General features: G+C 36.4%; 7 protein-coding genes across 7 annotated transcripts; 1 reads left to right on the forward strand and 6 right to left on the reverse strand.

Annotated features, from left to right (window-relative positions):
* Positions 1-7,014: 7,014 nt before the first annotated feature.
* On the forward strand, positions 7,015-8,130 carry PHYBLDRAFT_90313 (hypothetical protein; the record flags this gene model as incomplete). The annotated part of the gene is made up of 5 exons (XM_018443748.1): positions 7,015-7,104; positions 7,201-7,401; positions 7,495-7,683; positions 7,762-7,854; positions 7,930-8,130. Coding segments are annotated over 5 exons (774 nt in total), but the record flags the coding sequence as incomplete, so codon positions are not given.
* Positions 8,131-9,118: 988 nt separating this feature from the next.
* Positions 9,119-10,644, reverse strand: PHYBLDRAFT_107518 (hypothetical protein; the record flags this gene model as incomplete). The annotated part of the gene is made up of 3 exons (XM_018428001.1): positions 9,119-10,166; positions 10,241-10,334; positions 10,461-10,644. 3 exons carry the CDS (start codon positions 10,642-10,644, stop codon positions 9,119-9,121), a joined length of 1,326 nt encoding a protein of 441 aa, XP_018296864.1.
* Positions 10,645-13,122: 2,478 nt separating this feature from the next.
* On the reverse strand, positions 13,123-14,705 carry PHYBLDRAFT_62415 (hypothetical protein; the record flags this gene model as incomplete). Its single annotated transcript, XM_018440968.1, has 6 exons — positions 13,123-13,197; positions 13,864-13,918; positions 14,057-14,119; positions 14,190-14,280; positions 14,340-14,384; positions 14,642-14,705. 6 exons carry the CDS (start codon positions 14,703-14,705, stop codon positions 13,123-13,125), a joined length of 393 nt encoding a protein of 130 aa, XP_018296865.1.
* Positions 14,706-15,845: 1,140 nt separating this feature from the next.
* Positions 15,846-16,940, reverse strand: PHYBLDRAFT_163919 (hypothetical protein; the record flags this gene model as incomplete). The annotated part of the gene is made up of 3 exons (XM_018434892.1): positions 15,846-16,043; positions 16,634-16,703; positions 16,774-16,940. The coding sequence occupies 3 exons, from the start codon at positions 16,938-16,940 to the stop codon at positions 15,846-15,848; spliced, it is 435 nt and encodes a 144-aa protein (XP_018296866.1).
* Positions 16,941-18,062: 1,122 nt separating this feature from the next.
* On the reverse strand, positions 18,063-18,719 carry PHYBLDRAFT_62413 (hypothetical protein; the record flags this gene model as incomplete). The annotated part of the gene is made up of 2 exons (XM_018440967.1): positions 18,063-18,209; positions 18,309-18,719. 2 exons carry the CDS (start codon positions 18,717-18,719, stop codon positions 18,063-18,065), a joined length of 558 nt encoding a protein of 185 aa, XP_018296867.1.
* A 3,101-nt stretch (positions 18,720-21,820) lies between these two features.
* On the reverse strand, positions 21,821-22,642 carry PHYBLDRAFT_140882 (hypothetical protein; the record flags this gene model as incomplete). Its single annotated transcript, XM_018430472.1, has 3 exons — positions 21,821-22,199; positions 22,427-22,509; positions 22,580-22,642. 3 exons carry the CDS (start codon positions 22,640-22,642, stop codon positions 21,821-21,823), a joined length of 525 nt encoding a protein of 174 aa, XP_018296868.1.
* A 51-nt stretch (positions 22,643-22,693) lies between these two features.
* Positions 22,694-24,145, reverse strand: PHYBLDRAFT_140883 (hypothetical protein; the record flags this gene model as incomplete). The annotated part of the gene is made up of 3 exons (XM_018430473.1): positions 22,694-23,740; positions 23,799-23,868; positions 23,943-24,145. The coding sequence occupies 3 exons, from the start codon at positions 24,143-24,145 to the stop codon at positions 22,694-22,696; spliced, it is 1,320 nt and encodes a 439-aa protein (XP_018296869.1).
* Positions 24,146-26,308: the final 2,163 nt, after the last annotated feature.

Here is a 26,308-nt window from a genome sequence, read left to right on the forward strand (position 1 = left end):
GTTTGATTTTTTGTTAGCCATTTGTGTAAGTATAAAGTACGATTTTGAGACGATTTCACACTGGGTTATAATTTTGCAAAGTTAAGCCACATTCAAGGAAACCAAGAACAAATTGGGTGTATCATAAAGACATCACGCACGGACACGCACAGACATACTTATGAAATGTTAATGCTGAATACATGTGGTAAATTAATATGGGGAGCTTATTATGTAATTGAAACATACATATATAGCATTAGCCGAAAGATGTGGTCCTGTTTAGCGGCTTTAGCTCTAAAAGCAGGCCACTTTAGACATTGACACCAAAGCATGATTTTTTCAGACTAATTATCTTTTCCAAAATTATAAACCCGAGATTGATTAGCTAAAGAGCCATCAACTTTTTTGTACAGCTGTTGAATATCAGGTCATTGGGCGTGTGAGTTTTAGTGTTCAAATGGAAATGGGAGGGTGAATATATATATATATATATATATATATATATTAATGAATTATGGTGCGACTGTCTAAGAATCATTTATAGTTGGTTCTCATCGGCTTATCGACAAATTGTCTCTCCGGAATAAAAATATTGTGTAGGCATTTTCTAAATACCAAAATTGTGCTCCTATCCGTTTTATTTTATATATATTCTTTATAGAGAATAGAACAAAAAGAATTGCACTTTTGCTTATAGCTTTACACACAGTCATTAACTGGCTATGTTCCCATCACTTTTATATAAACTACTACTTTTTTAAGTTTTTTTTTTTTTAAAAAAAAATGAAAGAGTTATATGGCCAAAATAAATAGCCAGGATTTTCAAAATTGACATGCGCTTGACTAAAACAATGATCGTCTCAGGTCTCCTCAAAGTCAAAAGCGGATTTTTTTTAGTAGGCGACATACCACGCACTGTCTTACTGTTTCGGGAAGCACAAACTTTCACACTTAACACATTTGCACTCACAAACCACGCGGTAAACGTAGTGCAAAAAAACTAAATCATACCTCTTGCTCTTTTTTTTGAGCAATAGTAAAGAGTCAACCTTGAATCAAATGCCCAGGGTTGGTGGGGCAAGTATCGGATCGTCTAGACCAAAGGCAAGGAGCACGACTGTCCTTCTGTTCCTTTTTTTTTCTAGTCTTGTACACTGTTGCGTGTGGGTGAACGCAAGATTTGCCCTTCGTATTACATGCCCACAAGAATGGTGGTACGTACAGACTTCGAATTGTCAATAAGGCATGTGGAGTAAGACCTGCCCGGGTGCCTCATTTGACGGAAAAGACTCTCAAACTTTGGTATTGCTTACAATTTCACCTTTTCTCTTTACTCTCTTTCCAAATCATACACTTATGGCTCAATTGCCACTCTACCTCTAAACAATCTGTCCATAGCCACCTTCCTCACCAACACCGCCAGCCCAAACATCACCGATACACCACTTCACCACTCCATCCCCTCTTTATATTCTCTTATGGCGGACCATCCCCTATCGTCCAATTCATGGACACTCCCTCTCAACGATATACAAGACCGAAATAATGAAAACTACTCAAATACAAGGTAACTATATTCAACCAAGTTAAAACACGATCGTTGGACAATTTCCCTTACTTTATATTATTGGCTCAATTCAAGTAGCTTTCAGCACATAAATGAAATCCTAGATACAAATAACGAAGCTATGGAGCCGAACGATCACTACACACAAGCAGCTGCAATGACAACATTCATGCCATTACCCCAAGAGACCGCAATTCCAGCGCGCAAACGAAACAACTCCCTCATTCCACCTGAGCTAATGAATGACGCTAGCGAAGGTGGCAGAGAACGTGCTGCACTTGCTACAGTATTTGGTGTGCGAGAATACACCCAATCAAAGATGTTGTGGGAGCGTCAAGCTCCTGAAAGCAGTGGACTATCTGCCAACCTTCGACGCGATGAGAGCTCTGCTGGACCAGAAGAATCTCGCAAATCACGGCGCATATCCATTCTCGATCCTTTTCTGGCCCTGGCTTCCCAGGCTGAAGAATCCCGTGAAATATCTGAACAAAAGACAAAAGAAATATCAAGTAAACTTGGAATGGCCGCCAGAACACGACTAACTGCATCTGTGTCATCTCCTTCAACTACCATTCAATCAACCTATCTTCTACCTGATATTCCTGTTGTTAGTCGATTCAACGATTTTCTTATCGAAGACGAGAATGGAATTGAGTTGATGTTTCCGGCTAACCCATCCTCAGTTCTTCTACACTCAATGACACCCATCCAACGTACTCAGTCACTCTCTTCTATAAGTACTAACTTTACATTACGCTCTCGAGTTGATCCTCTTGTACCTACAATCGCACTTGAGACTGTACCTGATACACCAATGGAAAGGGATTCTGAGAAAATAATGGTTGAATCAGACGAAAAAGGCGCAGACCAGGATGTTGCACCGCCCCTCCTGTTTATCGATTACCCACCAGCAATCTTTGATCTCCTCAAGGCAGACGATGATGATCGAATTATTATTTGGGGTCCTGATCCTGTTGCCCTTTCGGCTGCAATGGCAACCACTCACCAAAAATCATCCATAATTTCATCGGCTGCTAGCACAACCTCATCTTTCTCAACACTGAGAGCCTCAGATGATGTTCCGGGCAGACCACCTCTTAAGGGATTTTCCACCAATACTACATCTAGTAACATCCTAAAGTCCTCAAGAGCCACGAATTCAAGACCGCGCATCGCACCAAGTCGGTGGTCAAGCCAATTCCTCTCGGATGCCTCCAAGTTTGGTAAAACCATGCGTCGGTCCAACTCATTAATGATGCTACCATTTCGGTCACACCATCATACTGACTATGATTCGGATGAAAGTGGTAGTAATAATGAGTTTAAAAGCACTCTCTTGTTGCGAAGAGCCTTTGGACGAAAGAACAGCAAAAAGGAAAAAGAAATTGACGATGCTGTCTCACAGCTTCAATTGCTTGAAAACATTCCTCAGGTCATTGAGGCCGCTTCTGTTGAAAAGCTTGTAGAGAAATTGACAAACACGCTTGGTAAAACAAAAACCAAACATAAAATAAAGTATAGATTAAATAAAAAAGAAAAAGTGATATTAATCGATGACCATTAGATTACACATACATGACCGACTTCTTTTTGACCTACCGAACCTTTATTCATCCGACACAGCTCTGTAAACTTCTTATCTTGAGATTTAGATGGGCCCTTCAGGATGACGATGAAGATAGGCGTGTAGTGAGAATTAGGTAAATTATTTGATTTGGTAAGCCTGAATTTCATTGGTCTCATTCATCGGCATTGGCGCCATGGTGTCAAACAGAACATTTGTAGTAATCCGACATTGGCTTTCCAACTACTTCGTACATGACTTTATTCCTTCTCGAGATCTTCGTATTATCCTTACTTCGTTCCTAAACTTGCTTCCCAACCACCCACTTGTAAAAAGGTCTCCCCGAGACCAACGGATCGTCAAGGGATTGAAGCGTGTTGTGCGCCGGCTGAAAAAGGTGTACTACGGTGGCTCCAGCTCAGAACGTGTCAAGATTATTGCACCTCCTCCACCTACAGTTGGCCAGGAAAAAGTGGAAGAAATGGTTAGGGCCAAGCTGTCTCAAAGTGCAATCCGTCGGAAGACTGCTTTAGTGAGTGGCGTGGACGTTGGTGGGCAACACAATGGTAACATGGCGGTTCAGGATGCTCGTTTTGCGCCTGTTGTTGTGATCGGAAGTGTGAACGCCAAGAACAGCTCCCATATTGGTAACGTAATGGACGGTACACGAAATCTGACCAAGCAGCGCTCAGCTTCATCCGAGGTCAAAGGAGCCGAGATGCAGTCTTCTCCAACAAAAACTATCCACGAAGACTCGTTCTCAGCTCGAGGGGATGCTATAATGGCAATGAAATCAGCTTCCACTCAACGGGTTGATCAGAAAAAGAAATTATCAGATGAGGAAGGTCTTCAATCAATGTCAAATGATAATCTAGCGTCCATGCCAAATTACAGCTCACGTATTAGTATCGTCTCTGGAGACTCGTTAGAAAGTGATTTGACACCAGGTAGATCCGACGTGGGATCTGTGAGCGAGGAAGATGATTATGAATATGACGACCACTCCCACGGATCTGGTGTAACTGACACCCTGGACATAAATGACGCCGCGTCTTATCATGATCTGAAAGGTGCGATGTTGACAGCCAAAATTGAGCAGGAGCGTAGACAACGTGAAGAAGAAGATGAGAGAAGACGTGTCGAATTTTTTTCAGTGTCAGAAAAACAAGAAGAAGAAGAAGAGTCACCTGGATTTGCTGCTGCTCACGTTGGTCCCGAAACATCTATTTTGACATCATTAGCACCCAAACTTCCAGTTTTGGGGCAGTCTTTACCTGGTCTTCAAAACCCAGAATCTCCAATATCAGTTGATAATCGTTACCCGTCTTCAAGTTCGGAAATAGCCACACCATCTGTGTCTGCAGAATGGAAAGAGGAGAATGGTCAAAGAGTGGTCTCGGCTGAATATAGAGATGTCTCTAGTCAAAAAGTGGTCTCAGAAGGCTGGAAGAATGAGCCGAGCCGGGGTGTAGTCTCTGCAGATTTTATGGATCAGCCAGGACGTGGACTTAATTCTATTGATTGGGTGGATCAATCAAGACGAGATGTAGTCTCGGCCGATTTTAGCTATGAGAGGAGGCGCGAGATTGATTCGACAAATTGGAGACAAGAATCTGATCATGGAAGATTTTCTCCAGAATCCAGAGACGAGCCAATGCAAGAAGTGGAGTTTACTGACTGGAAATATGATCCACAGCGAAATGTATATTCTGCTGATTTTAGATACGAGCCAACACGAGGCATTGATTCAACTGATTGGAAAGAAGAGACAAGACGAGATGTAGTATCTGCAGACTTTGGATACGAGCCCAGACGACGTGTCGACTCTACTGATTTTGAAGACAATCTATCCAGGGATAGAAGAAACCCGCATGGCGTCATGAATGCTGTTCTGAGCGCATTGAATCAGACGGGCTCAGAGGACATGCCTAATTATCGTGAAATATACGCGCCACACAGAATTAGACGTATTCCTTCCAATAGATGGTGCAGAAAAGTATCAGTAGACGTACCACAATTCCCCTTCCCAAATTCCAAACCAGCGCCTCTACAAACAGAAAAGAACGCTGAAGGAGAAATTTTGCCAGAAGAGTTACTACGTGAACTAGATATCAAGGAGCAATACAAAGGAGCCGGTGTTCCTAATGGTCTTTCGAGACGACTTTCGAAAAAGAGCATTGAGAAACGAAAGAGTGAAAAGAGTTTGCGCGAAGCTTCAATGGCCCACGAGATACCAGCAGTCCCTCTCCCACCTGCTCCTGCTCCTGCTCCTGTTTCTGTTATATCTGCACCTATCACTCCTAATACCATATCACCAATTATCCAAGCTGTAGAAGAAGCTAAGGTACCAGAAGTTGTGGAAGTTCCCGAAGCTACACCCTTGCCAGAGCCTGAAACCCCTGCAGGACTTGGAAAAAAGCTATTGCGTCGAAAGAAGCAGAGTGCTCCAAAAGTGTCCGATTCAGAACTCGATGCATTCCAGGCCGTTCCGTATGAGAAGACTAGTGCCATGTACCCTCCTCCTATTGAAGTCTCTGTATTGACCACACCCTCCAATGAGCAATCAAAGCGTGGTCTAGGAAAGAAGCTGGCAAAGGTGTTCAAAACAGCTAGTGAGCCCAAAGATCTTTCCTCTACTGTAAGCCCTATCATACTCCCTCGTCAGGCGCCAGTTTCAGTTCAAGCACCAGCACCAGTACTAACACCAACATTAACATCAGCACCAGTACCAGTACTGGCACCAGAACAAACATTGGCACCAGTACCAGCGCCAGTTCCTGTACTAGTGCCAGAACCGGCACCCGTACCAGTCCAGTCTATCCCTTTAGCCTCAGCTACTTCCCCTGAATTTGGCTATCCTTCCCAGGTACACATTGTTCAAACCCAGGAACTTACCCATCATCAGGAGCTAGCTCATCAAAATGGACCTATTCACCTCGAAGAAGCAATGCGATCCCGAGAATCTGTACATCCTCACGTAACGAAAACAAAGGCCAAAAGAAGTCACTCAACTCCACAACCGGTGTCAGCTGCTCTTCGGGAAAGTGTCGAACATTTCAATATGGTCAGACCAGACCTATTCCAGGAATCATCAGACAAAAATCCAGGTTCGAATTATACCGGCAGTGGTGGCCTGGTTGTCAGTCGGATTGCAGAGGAGCTTCGCAAGGGTGGCGAAGATGCAATGTTGGATTCTGAAGCATGCGGTTGTGGCCGTTGCTCTGGAGATAATACGGCTTCACTTATAGAATGTCGTAGATTCAGTGTTCTTTTGCTAGCCGATTCTGAGCGTCGTCGTAGCATGGAGCTTCGAAGAAGACGTGGAGCAAGTATTGATAGAGACAACAGACATCATACTCTAACTGCACTTGCTACTGCTGTCGAAAATGAAGAAAGAAGCCGTACTTTCCTCGACAGCCTAAATGATGTTAATTTGAGACGTAACAATGGACCCATTTATTTGGGTCATCTTGCGTCACGTACCCTTCTCACTGAGCATGACATCGGGCTGCAGGTCAATGAAACAGAAAGCGATGATGATAAAATTAGCTATGCGCCTACAACCCAGTCTATATTTACGGAAGCGGCTGCCAGCACATGTCTGGCACAATTCTCTCTTGTATCAGACTCTAATACTACTACCTTTCAATCGCGTGTAACGGAGCAGGATCTCCCACCAATGTCACGCACACAAACAGCAACAACAACAGTACAGACACAGCAACATCAACATCAACATCAACATCAACAAACATTAGAAGCAGAAACATCGGGTACACGCGAGCGCGCACACGAAAGACCCTATGAGGACAGAAAAGGTGGAACACAAAGAAAAGGGTTTAGCTCATCGATTAGAGTTCATCGAGATGAAATCCCGGACAGTGCTCTCTACAGACGGAGTTTCATTCTCTCTCATAGATCAGGAAAGATGGCCCAGCAATTTTGCTACATTGAACGCGATGTTCTAGGAAATGTAAATTGGGAAGAGATGGTACATTGCCAATGGACCAAAATGGGAGCAAATGGTATTGGTCGTATGGATGGTCAGGAGGAAGAAGAAGAAGACATTGGTCAGGAGGATAGCGAGAGAAGCGTGTACTCTAACGGTGGTAATTACACCCGCCGCACCCGCCGTATTCAACTTGCCCGGCAGCATGCTCACGGTGGTGTCGAGCACCTAATCGAGAGATTTAACCGTGTATGCCAATGGGTTGCATGTGAGATTGTCAGAACTCAACAATTAGAAGAACGTGTAAAGGTTATCGAGAAGTTTATTCGTCTTGCACAGGTAACTTGGATGAAAATAAACGTGTATAAGCATATAAGAAGTGTTCTATTTTTACCAAGCTAATTTTACCTATATATATATATATTATTGTAGAAATGTAAGATGTACACAAACTTTGCTACCCTTGTTCAAATCCTACTTGGTTTGCAATCACCTTCGGTTTCACGTCTTCAGAAGACCTGGTCCCGAGTAGGTGTGGCAGAAATGAGGCAATTGGACCAGTTGTCTGCATTCACGTCACCTATGCGTAACTGGAAGCACATTCGAGACAGCATGACAACAGTAGCAGATGAATATGGAATGTCTCCCACCGAGGTACAGATCGAAATGCCCGGAACAAACTACGAGGCGTCCAAGAAGACCAAAATCAAAATGCCCTTTGGCGGCTGTATTCCTTTTCTTGGCATATACCTTTCGGATCTTGTTTTCAACTCTGAGCAGCCTGCCTATCTTGTTTCGAAACACGACGACCATGAGAGCCATGAGAATCACAAGATTTATCGTGCCCAGACAGCACAGCACCCCCAGGACATTTCGCCAGTACTTAAACAGTCCCTGGTAAACTTTAGAAAGCATCGCATTACTGCCACAGTTGTAAAACGAGTGTTGACATTCCAGAGTCTGGCACGGAGGTACTCGTTTGAGATTGACGATGACATCTACTATATGTGTTCTCAGCTTGAGGTCCTCAAACCCGAGACCATTCGAAGACTTAGCTTTGAGATTGAATAAGATTATTTATTTCATTTTTGGATCAAATTCTCTTATTTTTTCTTTATTTCTTTGATATAGCAAGTAAAAGACTTATTTTTATTATTTTTAGCCGTATTATTCTTATTCTTATTCTTATTATTCTTATTTTGTATAGGAAATAATAGCTGATAATGTAGGATCTTGTATTCTATTTATACCTTAATCTATACACTTATATCTTAATATATGTACACATACACACAGTCTCACTAGACCTCTTTTAATGATTATGTGATTCAAATATCATTTTTATTCCTATTGCTTTGTTTTGAAAGCTTTCGAATAGGCTAGAACATGGAGTCTTTATGCAAGTAGAAACAACAATGCAAAAATTCAGAGTGCATTCGACTATCAACAAGACCTTAACAGAACATAAATGGCTTCTTTTCGGCTGATAGGTTTACAAGATGCTTTATTGCTTTATTTATTTTTGATTGGAATTTAGAAAGGGTATAATTGTATCTGTAAGTGTATTTTCTACAGTGTATAAAATAAAAGAAGACTAAATTACAAGACTATATACACACACATATATATATATATATATGTGTGTGTGTGTGTGTGTGTATGTGTATGTGTATGTATGTGTATGTATGTGTATGTATGTGTATGTGTGTGTATGTGTACGTATGTGAGTGTCTATGTATGTATATGTGTATACATTTTATATAAATGTATCCTCAACACTATACTTGGTGGTCTATCTGTAGGGAGATGGTTTAAACGTCAAGAGAGGCATCTTTTTCGCTTGTTTTGTGCTCTAGTGATTGTGGTAATTTGAATTCTTTCTTAATCATGAACCAGGCCAGTAGCATAAGCATTACAGCAGATATAGACATGATAAATGTGACGAGCTTGCCAAGTCCTGTAGAGAAAGTAGAAATCATAATTTGTTATTAAATTCATGGGTTCCACCCAGATAGAGAAATTAAAGAAAATTATTATCAAAGAATTACATTCCCGTTTATAATTTTTTTTTGGTCTTTGAATTGTGATACTTACTAAAAACGGGGGCGTCTGTGACAGCCCAGATGGCAATTGAAAGAAAATTGGGCACGAGATTGCCAACGCAGCTTACGGTTGCGATAGCCAGTGCCCGTGTATTTGAGTCAGCACTATATATTTCGTTGACAAACGTAAAGAAGATAGGAAAGAGTGGAATGCCAAGGATGACCATAAACGCGCCCGCCAAGATCAACCCGAATGGACTGTTTCCTTGGTTCACCACAAAAAGAATCATATACCAAAAAGCAACCCATGACTCGACTGCGATAATGACCCAGACACGCTCATTGTAGTGATCAGATATGAACGCAAAGACGATAGCACATATTGCGGAAAGAATATAGATTGGGGTCACTAAATAGTTGGAATATGCGGCACTATATCCCATCTTGTTGATGATGATCACAAAGTTCAGTGGAATGCTATTGCTGATGTGAATGCAGACATATGCGATTGATAAAAGGTAGATATAAGGTGTACAGAGCAAGTTCTTGGCCGTATGCATTCCGATTTTTGTCGGGGCAACCTTTCGGCCTTGACGTTCTAGCCGTAATAAAGCACACGCACGTTCATCTCCTCGAATCCAGGGTGTATTAGAGGGGTAGTCAGGAAGAAGAAAATATCCGGTGAGTCCGACTGAGATAGCCATTGATCCTTCAATGATAAACAGCCATCGCCATCCAGCTTTTCCCAGAGCACCATTGAGGTTTGCAGATACACCACCGGCAATCAGACCTCCCACAGCACCCGATATCTCATTACCAGTCAAGTAAAAGGCTGTACGCTTAGCAAGTTCTTCTTTGGTGTACCAGCTGCCGATAATAAATACTAGAGATGGAACGAAAATTGCATCAAATAGGCCAAGCATCAAGCGCAATGCAAACACACCAGCTGGGTTCTTAACCAGAGACATACAGCAAGCCGTGGTGCCCACCAAGAGAGATGCAGTAGGTAAAAGGTATTTGGGACGAAGGCGGCTGATCACCATACTAGCAGGTACCTGCAGTCTTTTTGAACAGTAAATGTGATGTTAGATGCCATTAGACTTTATAAATCAATAAATTAATACTATAATACATACACAACATAACCAACAAAGAAAAGACTAACTGCAAGGTTGAAATCTGAAGATTCTATTCCAACGTCTGTACCCATTCCATTGGTGTATGCATTTGCTATATTGTAGATAAATAAAACAAAAAAAAGCAATAAGGAGAGAGGGGAGGAAGAACATTGGTATTGGTATTAAATAATAGTGTAATTATATTTGAATGGAATGAAAAAACGATATAGATATTTACCCATGTTGTTACGAATAAGACTGTTTGTTAGGTAGGAAAAGAAGGCCCAAACTATTAACCGTCTATCTAGTTTTTGCAACAGTCTTTTCTCAACAACGGGATCAATCTCTGGTAAAGATTCTGTCTCGGATTCGGTTATAGAATCATCAATCTTTGCAGAATCAACCTTGTAAGATTTATTCATGATCTTGACTTGAATGTTGTCCATCGATTTGTCGACTGCCATTAGAACCACTTTGTTAATTTATTATTATTATTATTATTATTTTAAAAAAAAAGTGAATGAATATTTGGAAATGTGTGGATGGTAAAGGATAGAACATTAGATAAACTGGGGTCTTTTATAGCTGGTTCCTGAATGAGTCAGGAAGAAATGATAATTGCATTTGGTTTCCCTTGGCTTGATGCGCGGGGACGTTATTCTCAATCTGTTGAAAGCAAGTGAATTAAATATATATATATATTAGAGTTGCTGCTTCGTCAGTCTACATCCGCTAATATTAAAATATCTTTGATAGCTACTTTCAGACAAAGAACCCCTTGAATCACACAGATGTACTATCCAGCAGTAAGTTATTTATTGCTGACATTAACATTATACTTGAGTTATATATATATATGTATATATGTATATATTTAAATAAAGTCTCCACTATCACATTTACTATTGGTATTATGATTAAATAATGTCCTTTACCAAGAAAAGAATGATAATGAGATATTATCTAATACTCTAGATACTATCTACCGTTTGTTCTCCCGTAATCTTTGTATGCGCCATAGTGTGTCCCCCTTGGATTTATACCAAAAATGTCTACATGTCTTTTTGTTGATATACTTGTACAAGACAATGATTTAAGCATACTCAAGGTATGATATGTACAATGATGAAAATACTTACATATAATCTGTAGACACAAAGAACTTTAGATATAAACATTCAAAACAATGGGAATTTTTAACGCATGCAACAAAAAAGCCAAAAAAAAAAGGGCAGAAGAATAAGAATAAGAATTTAGATTTGTTTGCATAATAATTCGGATCGATACTTTTACTGTGGCAAAGACATACCGCGTACCAATTAATTACACAAAATAAATAAGTAACACAATATATTACTATCTTGCCGTTGAATCAATAAGGGATAAAATTGTCACTAAAAGAGAATAAGAATATATACTTGCTTTTGTGTGTGTATATAATATGTATTAAATAATTTTGAATACACCATAAAAATAAAATACAATAAAATACAATAAGGTCTGGAAAACAGTAATCAGCTTTTTCGTAATATGAGATAAAGTGACAGGATATGTAATTAAATCAGGTAAAGCAAATAGGTCGGGACACGTCCGTACCATATTCTCTTTATTAGGAAAGAAAACTCCGTTTATTGTATTCTAAGCCATGCTTTTATACCAAGATACTCAACACAGAACTAACATAAAGACATCTATATAAATGAGCTTTTTGTGAAATGATTTAAATAGTCTAAAATTTATTACAATGCAAGACGATCAATTGAATATTATATATATATATATATGTAAAGAAAAACGAATTGTTTGATTTGGAAGTGGTGAAAACGCTAACCAATTAACGGCAAAGATTTACTGTTCTATTTTACATTCACAACAGCCTCCATCTTAGAAGCAAGAATAAAAGGCTCTCTCTCTCTCTATCTCTCTTTGTATATGAACCTGATCTATGTACCAGCCTATAGGTTTCTACACAAAGTCAATTACGGATAGAAGCAGAAAAAGAGGGAGGTTTTGAGGAGAAGGCGAGAAAGAGAAAGAGAGAAAGAGAAAGAGCTGAATCTGAAGCTGAAAGATAGTGAATAAGAGAGGGGGAGGGGTAAAGGGGATAGAAATTCTCCAAATTAAAAGGCTGGATTTGTTGTAATTGAGTATTGCCTGTGGTTTTATTCTAGAGACTAAATCCAGGGTATTCTGATGAAGGATGGGAACTAGACCCAAGAGAAATAATACTTGAATTCATATTTTAGGTATCATTTCTTCTTGGCTTCAAATATCTAGTCACAGAACAGTCGAGATGCACTGAAAAGAAAGGCAAATTTTTGAAGACAAGATAAGCTTAATATTATTATTATTATTATAAAAGTTGTACAGCAGGTGGCAAACCGAGTGAAAATGATGTTTGTAAATGATGCATTCTGTGTACATGTCTGTCTAACTAAATAAAGTGTTTCTGTCACTTTTTTTGTTTTGGTTTTAATATGACACAGAAAACAAGCAAGTATGATTGTATATATAGAGAAGGTGCAGAAATGCAAGCAAGCAAAACCGTCGTCATTGTATACATTTTCTTTCCTTATTGATTTATTAGATATCACAGCCACCTGCACAGCCAAATGTTCTCAAGGTAAATTGAGTCTATATTTTCACTACCATCAATATGAGATATATTCTGACTTTAATAAACAAAAGGAGAAACATCAAAACCATAAAGTGCATGTCTTTATATAGAGTTATTTATTTATATGTAAATTATCTATAATCACATCACAAGGGTTGGTCAGGTACCCTAAGTAAAGGAGGTGGAGATTAAGATGAAATATATTTACATGTTTAGTTGTTTATTTGACAGCAAGAATATGCTGTACTTATTTATTTATTTATCTTAATTTGTTTTTGCCTCTTCATTTTCTTGATGCCGTAAACATCTTCCGGGATTCTAGACCATTTTGAAGCTCGGTTCTGAAATAGACTTGTACTTAATTAAAAACAAAAAACAAAAAAAAATAAGAAGCAAAAAGGCTCTTTTGAAATTGCCATACTTCTTCAGTGTGTATGTGTTAGGTCTTTCTTTCCTTTCTTTCTTTCTATTCCACTGAATTTATCTGTGTTTTATTAAAATGAGACTACTTTCGAATACCTTTATAACAAGTCAAGTTAAAAAGTTTCTGTATTTGCTGTCAAACAATGTCTAATATCCGTAGTCCCATTCCAAACATCATTTATATTAATATAGAGCTTAGTTTATCATTAGGCTTCTTTTTCTTTTTCTTTTCTTTTTTCTTTTTACCTTACACTTTATATTATTTAGAGAACCATTGTATAAATCATGCATTATACATTTGACTCCTATTCATCTACTCCCCTTCTAGAGATAGTTATAGACTCAGTGTTGTATGATCATCTTGCAAAAAACAAACAAACAAACAAATAAATAAATAAATAAAATATATCATCTCAAATACAAATACAAATACAAAATCAAACTCATAAATGCCTGTCTAAACATATACAATATTTCACATATACGTCGGCTAATATTACGGCAGGAGCACAATTCATAAAAGATGACTTTGTTATTATTCTTGTCTTGTGGTGCTACTGTTTTTGTTTTGTTTTGTTTGATGGTGTTATTGTGGCTATACTATATCGTCAATTACAAGTATAGCTGCATTTTTCTTAAAGCATATGTCGTATAGTCTAATGCAAGATTTTTTTTAAAAAAAATAAAATCTATACATCAATGACAGGTCTGGACAAAAGAAAATGTTAACCTGGATGTCTGTACTACAGACCTCTTAGATAAATATAACCCCCACCCCCACCCTCCTCAATTACTTTAGCCAACTATCTTGTATATTGTATAGTATAATGAGGGCCAAATCTAAACTATCGATATTTCTGTTTTTAATTATAACTATTATCATTACCATTATAAATATCTTACTAGGCGGTCATATATTATACTCACAAATTGACAAGTCTGGAAGTCAAGTGGCGAAGCCTACAGTTGTTCCAACGCCAAAGCGCGGCCATCAACAAAAGAAACAAAAAGGCAATTACTACAAATGACAAAATAAAAACCGACCTTTGAGATAACAAAAGCCGTTTTTTAATTTACTTGTTTTCATTTCACCCTTTGGCGTTGGAACAGCTCTATGTGTTACTAGAATAAAAGAAATAAGCTAGGAAATTATTATTATTATTGGAAGCCTCAGGCAGATACAAAGGTAAATTGTTCCACCGAAATTCACTCAAGACCAGGGTCCAAATATCGACAATAATACGATACAGTCATGACCGATATCAACCAAGACTTTTGATAGCCAGAATACGCACTACTGGTTTGATTTTGGAGGTGGAATAACAGGGTCGATTTTTTTCTCAAAAAAAAAAATAGAGAGACAGACAGACAATAACTACATATTGGTTTTGTCTTTTTGTTGATAGGAATAACACAGGCACATCTATACACCCGGAATGACATGTCATTTAAGAGCATGTATATCTATACTTGCTCACCCATTCACTTACTTGCTCACCCTATCGTACACTAATACACAAGTCTATTTTAGGGGGACTTTCCTTTTAATTCTATATTTTAAATATGTAGGTCTTGTAAAGGCTCCTGACTTATTTCCTTTAATGAATACATATATGTGTATGAATTTTGTACAAATAGTGTTTGTTTGTGAACTTACTGTATCTAATAAACCTACGTTATTTTATACTATAGCTTTTTATTGATCCATCCTTGCTTAAAGGCTCTTGTGAAATGATTAGTATATACAGTTATGTATTTCTCTTTATTGAATCAGCAATTTGCTTAATTGGTAGTAATATTGTCATGTTTATTTAATGCATCGAATATATATTGTTCAGTAAGTCTGATCTTATCATTTTCTTTTTTTTTGTGATATATGCTCTGCTCATTACAGCTGTCTATAGACACAGCTAAGGTCCTGTCACAAATAATCATGTTTATTAGTTACTTATAACCGTGCTTGAGATTAAATGCAAAAGGCATGATTTATTTTATACAGATCTTAAACTTTGATGTGTTAAATTCATTGATGTCCAGAAGGCATAGTTCTCTGATCTTTTGTTTTACAAAAAAAAAAGCTTGTAAATTTTCTCGGATATTCGGTTTGTTTGTGAGTCCATCTCCAAAGACAATTAAGGGAACCTTAGAAACGTCTCCAATTCTAAGCATACGTAGATTAGTATTTCGGTGATAACTTAAATAATTTAAAGTGAAATAGGATACAAACAGTAATCGATTGACTTATTACCTTGGATGGACAGTCTGATGTGCAATCCCAAGCTTCAGTCTATTTTTTTTTACTTTGTTGATCCATTTATAAGGTTATTGTAGCTATTATTCGGAGTCTACTGTCTACTTTTAAAGCTTTTCCAATATATTTTAGCTACCATGAAATTTTAAAACAAATAAGATAGGAATATTAGCTACGACGTATTGGATATGCCGTATAAACTGCTATCTTAATGTTGTTTTTTACGGGCGTAGCATTTGTTTCAATTTATTTGATCTCCAAAGTCACTTTTCTTGCATCTTCATTTCTCATCCGTTGAACCCTATCAGATACATGGTAGCATTCTTTGGTTGTTAATCGTATTGCGCTACCATCACAATTATAGGAGTCGAAGGCATCTCTTTTCCCAGGATCCACTCCGTAACTTTCTCGACATTAAAGTCATTTTCCATGCGCTTAAAAAAATCGAATGGATCGGTTGTAGTCCGTCTTGCAAACAGTACCCTGCACTTATAACCATCATTGTAGACCGAGTTTAAGAATATATTGCACTATTTGCTTGAGAGATTAATCACAGTTTCTATAGCATTACTTTTGAACCTTTTCTTTAAAGAAAATGATCAAGTGAACAAATAATCGTCTTGTATAATGAACAGATGGTTCGTTTTGTGCTTTCTACAGAGCTTGATCGGACAAAAGTTTAACATCTTCTCTTTAGACTAGTTGAGGAAAACAATACAGACATTCTCAGGAGTATAGGCTTTTACCGCTGCCTTTTGATTTGTTGTTGCTCAGGCAGCTGTACATAAATACTTAAGAGGTATATTAAGGCTGAAAATAGTTGCTTGAGGATCTCTCTAAAGGGTGGCTCTGGTCACCGGGATACTAGGTAGTTTATTGCGGATTGGTGTGAGCTTTTAAATTTAGAGACGCTAAAAATCGAGGCATTGTAATAGTCTTGTTTTCTGACAATATTTAATCTGGTCTTTAGAGAGAAGCTGGTGGTCTAATCAGTAAATTGTCCAGTAAATGGCTGTGTGCAATATTCTTTATTGCAGTTACAAAAAGATCCTAAAATTCAATTTAGGTTTATGTATGTATGTATGTATGTATGTATGTAGATAAATAGAAAAATTATTACTCTGAAATTTGCTCTTTTTATATAAATGAAATAACTGGCTATCGTATTTTCAAAGATTTCCACATTATAACTGTTATATTTGGTCACAATCGCCTTGAATACAGAAAATAATACCATTTAAGCTGATGGTAGGATTGAACCTGTTAGTTTGAATCAGATATGTGTACATTGTCCGAATATGATACAATCTAGAGCATTTTTTTTGCGATGCTTCTATTGTTAAACGGTAATAGAACACTGCAAACTGGATACCAGAAATATCACTCAAATAAATCATTTGGTAAATCTGAAACAGCTCATAGGACATATTAACTGATAAAAAGTTGAGCTCTATATACAACTTTATGCAAGAAATGGCGATAACAAAATAATTCTGTAAAGAATATGTTGTATGAAAGCATTATTTGACATAAGGGGCTCAAGGGTAATAGTCAAGGTATACCGTTAATATAAGCCAGATTCATGAGTTACTAGTTGTAGTAAGGTGGTGTCCTAATTTTAAAAGATAAAACGTCTTTTAGTTGAATGCCCTTGAGATCCTATGACTTGTAGATCATTATAGCAGCAGCTTCATCCGGTTTATCTGTTCTTGACACACGAGGAGCTTTCTTTTTTATCTTTTCGCTCTCAACTCGTCAGGACGATCTTTTCATCCTAAAGAGTAAAATAATTATAAGCAATACTTTCTTGCACAATATGCATATTACACTTTGATAAATGTTTCTTAATTTATTCATTCTTCTCCTAAGGTACAGTGTTCTTGTTCGTCTGTTTTTTTTTTTGCTTTTTATTACGAATCGACGTTTCTACTCCTGGATATAGAAAAGAGCCGCATCATAAATATTCGGAAATAATAATAATAAGTAAAAGTGCTTAATTAGTGAATACTTGATTATACCTTGTATTGCAAACTTGAGCAACATGTCATCGTATATGGTGCATTGTTTGTAAACCTCTTAACATTTTATCAATAGTTTGATACTTAAAGTTTTGGTTTCAATTTAAAAATATAAAAACGCAAAACTTATTTTCAGACAAAAATAAAAGAAAATCAAAAGTTAATAACAGAACATGAAATCTTATTAAATTTTGAGTAAATTAAAACCAAAGTATCTCATTAAAATAAATACTTGATTTTGTTCAAATTCTATTCTACTTACTGATCACACTAATAAATTTAGCTAATTCGTGGCAGATTCAGTCAGAACTTGATTGGCAGAACTATTCCTTTTTATTCAAGCAACAGCTAAAATATAATACGAATGTAAATTGTTTGTTGAAGAAAGAAATAAAAACGAAGAATGCGCTGACATCAATTTAACTAAATAATTGGCAAAAACAATAATATAATCAAGACTTAATATTTTGTTATTTATTTATTTATTTATTAAAAGAAAAGAGAAAAGGTGTAGCGCTCACACGGAATAACTTAGTTTAGCATTGGGAGAATAGCATCCCTGTACTCTTTGCTAACATATTTAGTAATTTCTTCTCGAGTTAACCAGCCAAAGTCAATTATCTCTTGCTGGTCTGGCTGGCATTGTCCTGACACCCACTCGGCACTTATGAAATTAACCTAGGAGTTTCTTAATAATGAAAATAACAATACATGTCTTTTGTTTTTCTTTGTTTTTTTTTTGGATACTCTCATTGTAGTATTCTGTAATAGACACACCTTTGCTCCAACGTATTTCTTCGACCGCTTCTGTGACAAAATAAACTCTACGGGGAACCGGTACTTGTAGGCTCCAATTATGTCCTTCGTATTAACCTTCACCTTTAGATCGGACCCACACTCTTCTTTAAGCTCTCTAAGCGCTGCTTCGACTACTGTTTCCCCTGGCTCGGACCCGCCCTGTGGAAACTGCCAGGCATGATCCTTTCGCGGTTTCTTGATTAGTAAATAAAGACATTCTTGTGGTCTACGAGTAATTTCATGAATCTCTGTTTCAATGATCACATTGTCTTTCGTGCTTAACATTGGATGTCTCTTTAGAATGATTCCTGCCACAGATCGATACAATTCTACTGAATCCTCAAGATTTGAAGTTTGTGTGTGAATAAACTTTGATTTTGATGCTGACATGGCGTGTCTTTGGTTCATTGTCTGTCTGGGAGATAATAAGCAAAGACTTGATGACCACAATAATTTATTCATATATAGTCAGTATCAGGTCAGTTTAGAAAACAATAAAAGGGGGGACGGAGAGATAGAAAGATGGTCCTGTTAGAGCATCCACAGCGGTCTGTGTAAATTTAACAAGAATGTTAATTTAGCTAGAAAATTTAGATTTTTTCATCTCCAGCGGATTGCTTAACTAAAAGTTTTAACTGATTATTTGTCGATAATAATTACCGGCTTTTTAAATTTAACAATTCACAAAAACATCCAGGGCTTTTTTTAAATACACTGCTAATTTTACCAAGACCACTATGGATGGTGTACACCACCACAGAAATTAGAAACCAAATATGGTAGTGTATGGTACCCAAGCAATATAATTGGCCTAGAGATTTTTTCTTTGTGTAATTTTGTAAGTTAAATCTTTTCTCTTCCAAATAAAGGAGAAAAAAAGCTTTGGTTCTACTTCAAACCTTTCTGATCAACAAAAAGCTGCTCAAGTAAGACAAAGCATTGAATAAGGAAATTCGGAGGTTGTATTGAGCAATGAAAAAGAAATTCTGTTAAAATTCGGCAAAGGCAATGATTTTCAGCATATAAAACAACTTTATCGAAATTTCAAACAAAAAATATACGATTTTTTTTTGTTTCTTATATAATACTAGTAAAAAATGCCTAACACAAGTAATCTTCTAAGACAAAACTCAACTCAATTAAGATATAAAGATATATACATATTTTTATTAATAAGTTACAGCTGTATCTTCAATTATTTATTATTAAAGTATATCTCTTTAATTTATAAAAATAAGGCAAACCAAGAGAGAATGACTTAGCATTTTTTTTAAAATATTTCTGTGAGATGCGATATTAGTATTAAAAGCCAGTAGACCAATGAGAATTTTTTAAATCGATTTTGAATAAGTGTGGGATTACATCCTTCGTGTTGTTTCTTACTCTACTTTACTGACAAAAGTTTGTTAATTACGTGCGTTTACATCTAGTAATTATCTTTATAGGAAATATGTCTGTGTACTCTTGTTTTTGAGGTATGTATAATATAAGAGAAGTACTTTACTATGTGATGCAGTTATTCATCTCGGGCCTCATTTGTTGACAATTAGTTTTTTCATCATCTGGTCAAAATGAGTTAAGAGGTAATAACTGCACGCCTAGTTTACAAAGTAATTGAATACTAATAACCTTTTATTCATTTCAACTTGTAGAGATTCAAATTTTTATGAGATGCTTCTTGGTAAAGGCAAAGGTAAGCTTTTATTTAACTTATTTTTTAAGCTTGAAATACTCATTACATTTATATTTTATTAGGTTATTTTTGTATTCAAGAATCATGAGTGATATGGATTTTCTGCCTTTTTGTTTAGCTTAGAACAACTAGATTCAATTTATTGTATATTTCTGCCTATAAGTTATATAAAATAACTTGACATTTTTTCTACTTTGAAATAAAAAATAAAAGCCATTTATTTGAAACAGAATTTATTTTGAACCATTTTTAATATTTTGGAAAATGCATTTTTAAATCCGTGATTTATTTCGACTAGAAACTATTGCAAAAATTTGTTCATTCATATATGGTAAAGAAATGAACATGTCTACTCTGACACCCTTTTGGGAATAGGATTAAATAAGAAATTTCTCTGGTGGTGTAAATTATCTCTTTTAAATGTGGCTTTTTTATTTTACATAATTATTTTAGTTACACATACTACTGTGGATGTTATTATGTTCTAAATTGGAGAGTTTATTAACACTACGGGAAAAAAAGGGCGTTTTTTGTAATTGTGACTTCATTTTTGGCTTATAATAATTAAAAAATAGCCAAAAATGCAGAAAGAAATAAGAAAATCTCTGTTTTTGAAATAGCTGATAAAAAGCAAATTGACTATCTATAATTAGATCTCAGAGGAGACAAAAGTACATTTTAACTACAGATTTTACATTTTTAGCATGTATAGATTGAAATAGAGAACTATTAAAAGTCAGAGGTAAAAGACAAGGAAAATACCTAAACTTTCTGCTGCAAAGATGAAATTTGTTAAGACAATTTGAAAAAAAATGTATTACAATAAAAAAAGACAAATTAAAGGTCTCTATATTGACTAAGATTTAATTTTGGGCTGCGATTAAGTTCTGACCACACTATATATTTTGTTGTTGTTGTTGTTGTTGTACTGCCCATTGCATCTGACACCACAAGACCAACCAACTCCTTGACGTCCACCAGGTGGACTACCTTCAGTTTGAGCTAATCATTTACTACCACTGGAATGCCATTGTATAATACAGTGCTATATATCAGTACCAAAACAAGGGGCCACCTTTTACCAGAATTCTCATGTTTGAAGAAAAAAATTACTTTTCCAAAGTCTTTTGCCATGGGAGTGTATTGGCAACATACATTTGCGAACAGATCGACTTGGACCTGAAGACGAACGTGATGTACCTCTTAATGTTTTTTGGGAAAATGAGGAGTCAATCACACAGCCATTAATAAAAGCTTTGCAGCTAGATATTATAGCTGGTTCAATTGTCCTGCATTCTACCCCCTTTGATCTATAAAAGTCTCAAATAAGAATTGGAAGAAAAGAAATGTCTTCAAAACTGTCTGTTGTATCCAACATAATCGTAGATTTAAATTAAAAGTACAGACACTCAATAAATATGCACATTGAGTTACCGACAACTAGTAACGATACTAAAAGATATACCTTCCCTTATACAAGAAAATTACGTAAAGAACATACTAAGACAAATACTAAGACTCTAGTCAATAACACTAAAAACATAAGAACTAAATCATAGAAGATAATGGTAGAGAAACAGACATTACATGATATCATCATATCATCACCAAGCTAAATACAATGTCTATATAAACGCACAATACTAATAGCAATAGAACAGCATCTCTTTTCTGATTCTTTCACTTCTTCTAATAAAACAAAGTCTCACCGTACTCTCATCTGCACTTGTTTTATTTTATATCTTATTTTTACCTCATACATAACACTGTCATCAATTGTTTTATATTCTAAAGGTCCTCAGAACTTGATATTGGAATCTGCATCAGCACACTCGCCCTTGCTAGTAATTGGCCAACCAGCAGACATATCTTCGTACTGTAATACAACACCTCTCTGTTTGCCTCCTTCAGAATCAGTCAACAATTGCCGTATACGAGCCAGCCAGACTATTATGTTTCCAGCATTCATGCCAATTGCCAAATTGCTTTTGATGGTGCAAGAGTACTTGCCAATAGCACGCTCTACTGATCTTGTACTGTATGCACGTGAAGAACCAAAGGCACCAATTATATTGGGGTAATGTTGTAAAAGATTCTGGTTGATGGTAAAGACCGTTATTTCTATTTTATCCTTTTGATGAAGGTCTTTGAGATATATGTTCCATGATTGTAATTTTCTAGAAGAAAATTATAAGTGGCAAAAAAAAAACACTGAATCTTATTAAACATATCTTTTTATAGAGGTTTGTTCCTCTGCTGATAACTTCTAGCTCATGAGTAAGTTACAAGCTTACACAAGTCCAAGCAATGCTTTTCTGGCAGTTATATCTCTTACACGCTCAGCCACCAGTGTAGGGACAATGAAGAGAAGGAAGTCAGCTCAATCTACAGTCTTGAAGTATACACTGTACTTGGATACATTTCTTCAAGAGCTATGAAATGCTGTTGGAACTGTTTTTCTTGTTGCTGCCATTGCCACGCCAATTTCTTTAAGTACATTGGCAGGAAGAAACAGAGAGTGTTTAATTCTATACTTTTCACTAATAAGTCCTCAGACCTGTTTGCCTATTCCATGGCAAAGGCCATGCATCTTGTCAAAGGTAAAAAAGAGCGGGCCCATGAATGATGCCAGTGAAGAAAGAGGAGATTGTTCTACAAGACCCTTGCTAGACTAATTTTCTGGATCAAAGTTTTGGAAGCTTTCCAAAGTGCGCATAGTGGTGTCTGGCAAAGATCTAAAATATTGGCCACGGCCAGGAGTTTGGCCCACAGCATTACAGATTTGACAGCCACTTTTACTCATATGGCCAGTGAGACATGCCAGTCTTGCCACTGCCAGAATATCATCAGTTACCATGAGGATATGAACCTTTGTGCAGATGGTAAGAGTTGAGGTCACAACAACCATTCCTTCCTCCTGGAGTACCTTGAGGTCTGCCAAGGTTGGCTTCAAAAATGACCAAAATTCAAGTGGTGCGGAAGGACCTGAGATCATTGCAATTTGCAACATCCAGCTTTTCTCATAACGGACCATTGGAGAAAGATTAAGAACTGTGGCATGCAGAATAGTAATCGAACCGGGGACGTTATGGGGCGCAAATCCATTGACAGACAAAGAAATTGCAACATCATTTTCACCAGAGAAAAGATGTTTGATTGACTGGTATGCGTGCCTGTCAAAAATATCTGCCTTTTGCTCATAACTGTGGTGGTATAACATCTCGTGTCTGATACTACTGTTGGCCAAAGAAAGGGCAATTTGCCTGGTCAAAGAAATCTGGACCATGGTTTTCTCAGCAATGGGCATACCGTCCTTATCCGTTTTGTTGCTTTTGTAGCAAGCTTCACCACAATGTTTGCAAGCAACCTCCTCTGCCTTGTTAAATATCATACATCCGCTTTGGCAGACGTCATACAATGTTTTCTCTACACCAGAGAAACACTTCAAGAGCTCCTTTCCCAGGTATGGTGTACACACTCTGTACATTATCTCGGTTGACATCCCCAGAATGCTGTTGAGATGCACAGCAAGCTTCTCGTGAGCTTGATAGGAAATGCTGAAGTCATTGATGATTCTAATGAACTCCAGGTTCTTTGCATCATTGTTGCTTGGGACAGGAGAAGGTTGGCTGAAATCGAAAACCACAGGTGAGGTGGCACTTTTGCTTCCATCCATATCAACTGATTCTTCCATGTTGCTCTCATATTCAATATCGTACTTTAATTAAGAAAAGAGCAGTTAGTATTATGTACTTATATATACATGTATATCTTACCATGGGCTCATCAAGGTCAGTGTTGTTGCTAATGTCACTGATTTCATTGCTAATCATGTTTGTGTTCTCTCTGTTTGTTTAAAGCATTGATATTGTTAATACATAGTCTATCTTTTTTTTATTTTCTATTTTTCTTAAACTCACTCAAGCATCAAGCTAGAAATTGCTGGTAACATAAACTGGCTTGACTCAGAAGAGGAGTCATCTTCTGATACTTCACCATTCATCATAGCTTTCAGTATCTTTCCGAGGTATAGCTTTTGACATGTCACAGCAATTGCTTTATTGCTGTAATGTGTATGGCATAATTGACATTCATAGGGAAGGAGGTTTGTAATAGAGGACATTTTTAGAAAAGTGGAATAGATAACTTTAGATAAGTAAGAATAGAGACAATTGAGTTATGGATGCAAACTTCTGTATTTAATTGTTTGAAGACAATGATGGCATAGACAATTCAAATAACATCCAAAAGTCCAAAAGAGTGATAAAATATGATATATTGTTATTACAGCTACTTTACAAATAATAACTCTCATTAAATCAATATATTTGCACAAAGATTATAAATTTAATAAAAATAACAAAAAAAAACATTCCTTTCTCTTTCCCCCCTTTTTCATATCAAACCCATATTCCTCACTTTTTTTTATAATTATGAGCAATATAGATTATTCAATTTTTCAGCTATTTTAGAATATGCAAGAAACACTTCTTGCCTTGGAAAAAGGCCAACAAGAACTTCAAAAAGGTCAACAAGAACTTCAGAAGGAGCAAGAAAAGATACGTCTAGAAATTTTTGATATGCACAAAAAAATGAATGGCCAAACAATTCCAGAGACAACTCCAGTCCATAATGTAAGAAATCATAAAAGAATATAAAGCATACAAACTAATATAATATCATATATAATATTGGTGGGCCAATTCCAAGACCAGTTTCAAATATAAAGGCCATAACTTTGAGACATATATACAAAATGATGGGCCAAGATCTTGGGGTCCAACTAAGCAAAGAAAACAAGGCAACACTCAACACTTGCACCCGTCTTGTCTGTGATAAATTGACTCTAATGCATTCCGTATAAGCTCTAGGACCAAATCCAAGCTGGAGCTCCATATCCCAAGAAGACAAGAACTACATGTGCACCAGGCATGCACTTTTACTCAAAAGAAATGGCATAGAATTTATCAGATGTCACAAGAACTGGGCATTCATTACAAAAATTAGTCAATTATGAAAAAACCCTAAAAAGCGACAGTAAATTATAAGTCTATGCCTGGTGGATACTATAAAGTAGTATATTAATTATGAATAAAATGTGTAGTAAATAAAAAAATATATGGCCAGTAAAATTTGTATATAATTAACTATTCTTAGTATAACAACCAATAAAACATTCTTTATAAAACATATCTCTGTTACAACAACCAATAAAACACTTTTTATAAAATCTACTTCTGTTACAACAGCCAATAAAACATTTTTATAAGATTTACTTCTGTTGCAGCACCCAATAAAATCATTTTATAAGCGAAATTTCAATTAAAAATAAATTTATCATCCAATTAAAAAGATAAAGACTGTAAATTATATATAAATGAAGACCAATTAAGTGAACACTAGTTGTTAAGTGACCAATGATTTGAAATATAATCTTAAGCAAAAGTCTATAAGGTCCAATAAAAGTAAATCTTAAAATACAGCTCTCATATATAAGTGCTAATAAGAAAACACATATAAGCTACAAAAAGATGTATTGGTAAATGAATAAAATCTCACATCTGCTAGATAGCGGAGTTATGTAATAATCCATAACAGGCAGGAAGTGGGAAAGGAGGTGAATGAAAAGCTCCCTCTGAGCAGCTTCCTGGGCGGCCCCCCAGGGAACCCCCAGGGTCACCTCTTTTTTTCCCGTAGTGTAATAGTGCTCTCCAGCATTGGTCTTCTACATAAAAAACTTTATTAATGTCCCAAAAGAAAAGTTAATGAATGGGCCTCAATAAAGCATTTTACGGAACTTATATAGGTTTTATGTAACAACAAGCTTGTTGTGAATGAGTATTGATTACTGCTGAATCTGAGAGTAAGACTGAAGGATAAAATAATATTCTCAGCTATTCCAGTCAAACGGATCTCCCTTTATGATATTATCTAATACACAGATCATCATACACATAATTGATTATTTATTATTATCACCATGACATGGGATATACAAATACATATACATTATATATATGGCATCATTATATTTCATCTACATATTTCTTTTATTATACAAATACTTAATTGAGAGACTACAACTACAACTATTTAATATTATGAAACATTACCCGAGTATCTGGGTCGGAATACTAAAATATTACCAATAGCATAAATGCTCTTCTTTACCAAAACTCTTGGACTGATCTGACTGGAGAAGTATCATATCAATTGGTCTTTTCGGATCTTTCCAGAAGAACAATACTCCTGGAAGATAACTCATCGTGATAAAGATTACTTAAGC

This window comes from Phycomyces blakesleeanus (genome assembly GCF_001638985.1).
Source record: "Phycomyces blakesleeanus NRRL 1555(-) unplaced genomic scaffold PHYBLscaffold_3, whole genome shotgun sequence".
Lineage (NCBI taxonomy): Eukaryota > Fungi > Mucoromycota > Mucoromycetes > Mucorales > Phycomycetaceae > Phycomyces > Phycomyces blakesleeanus.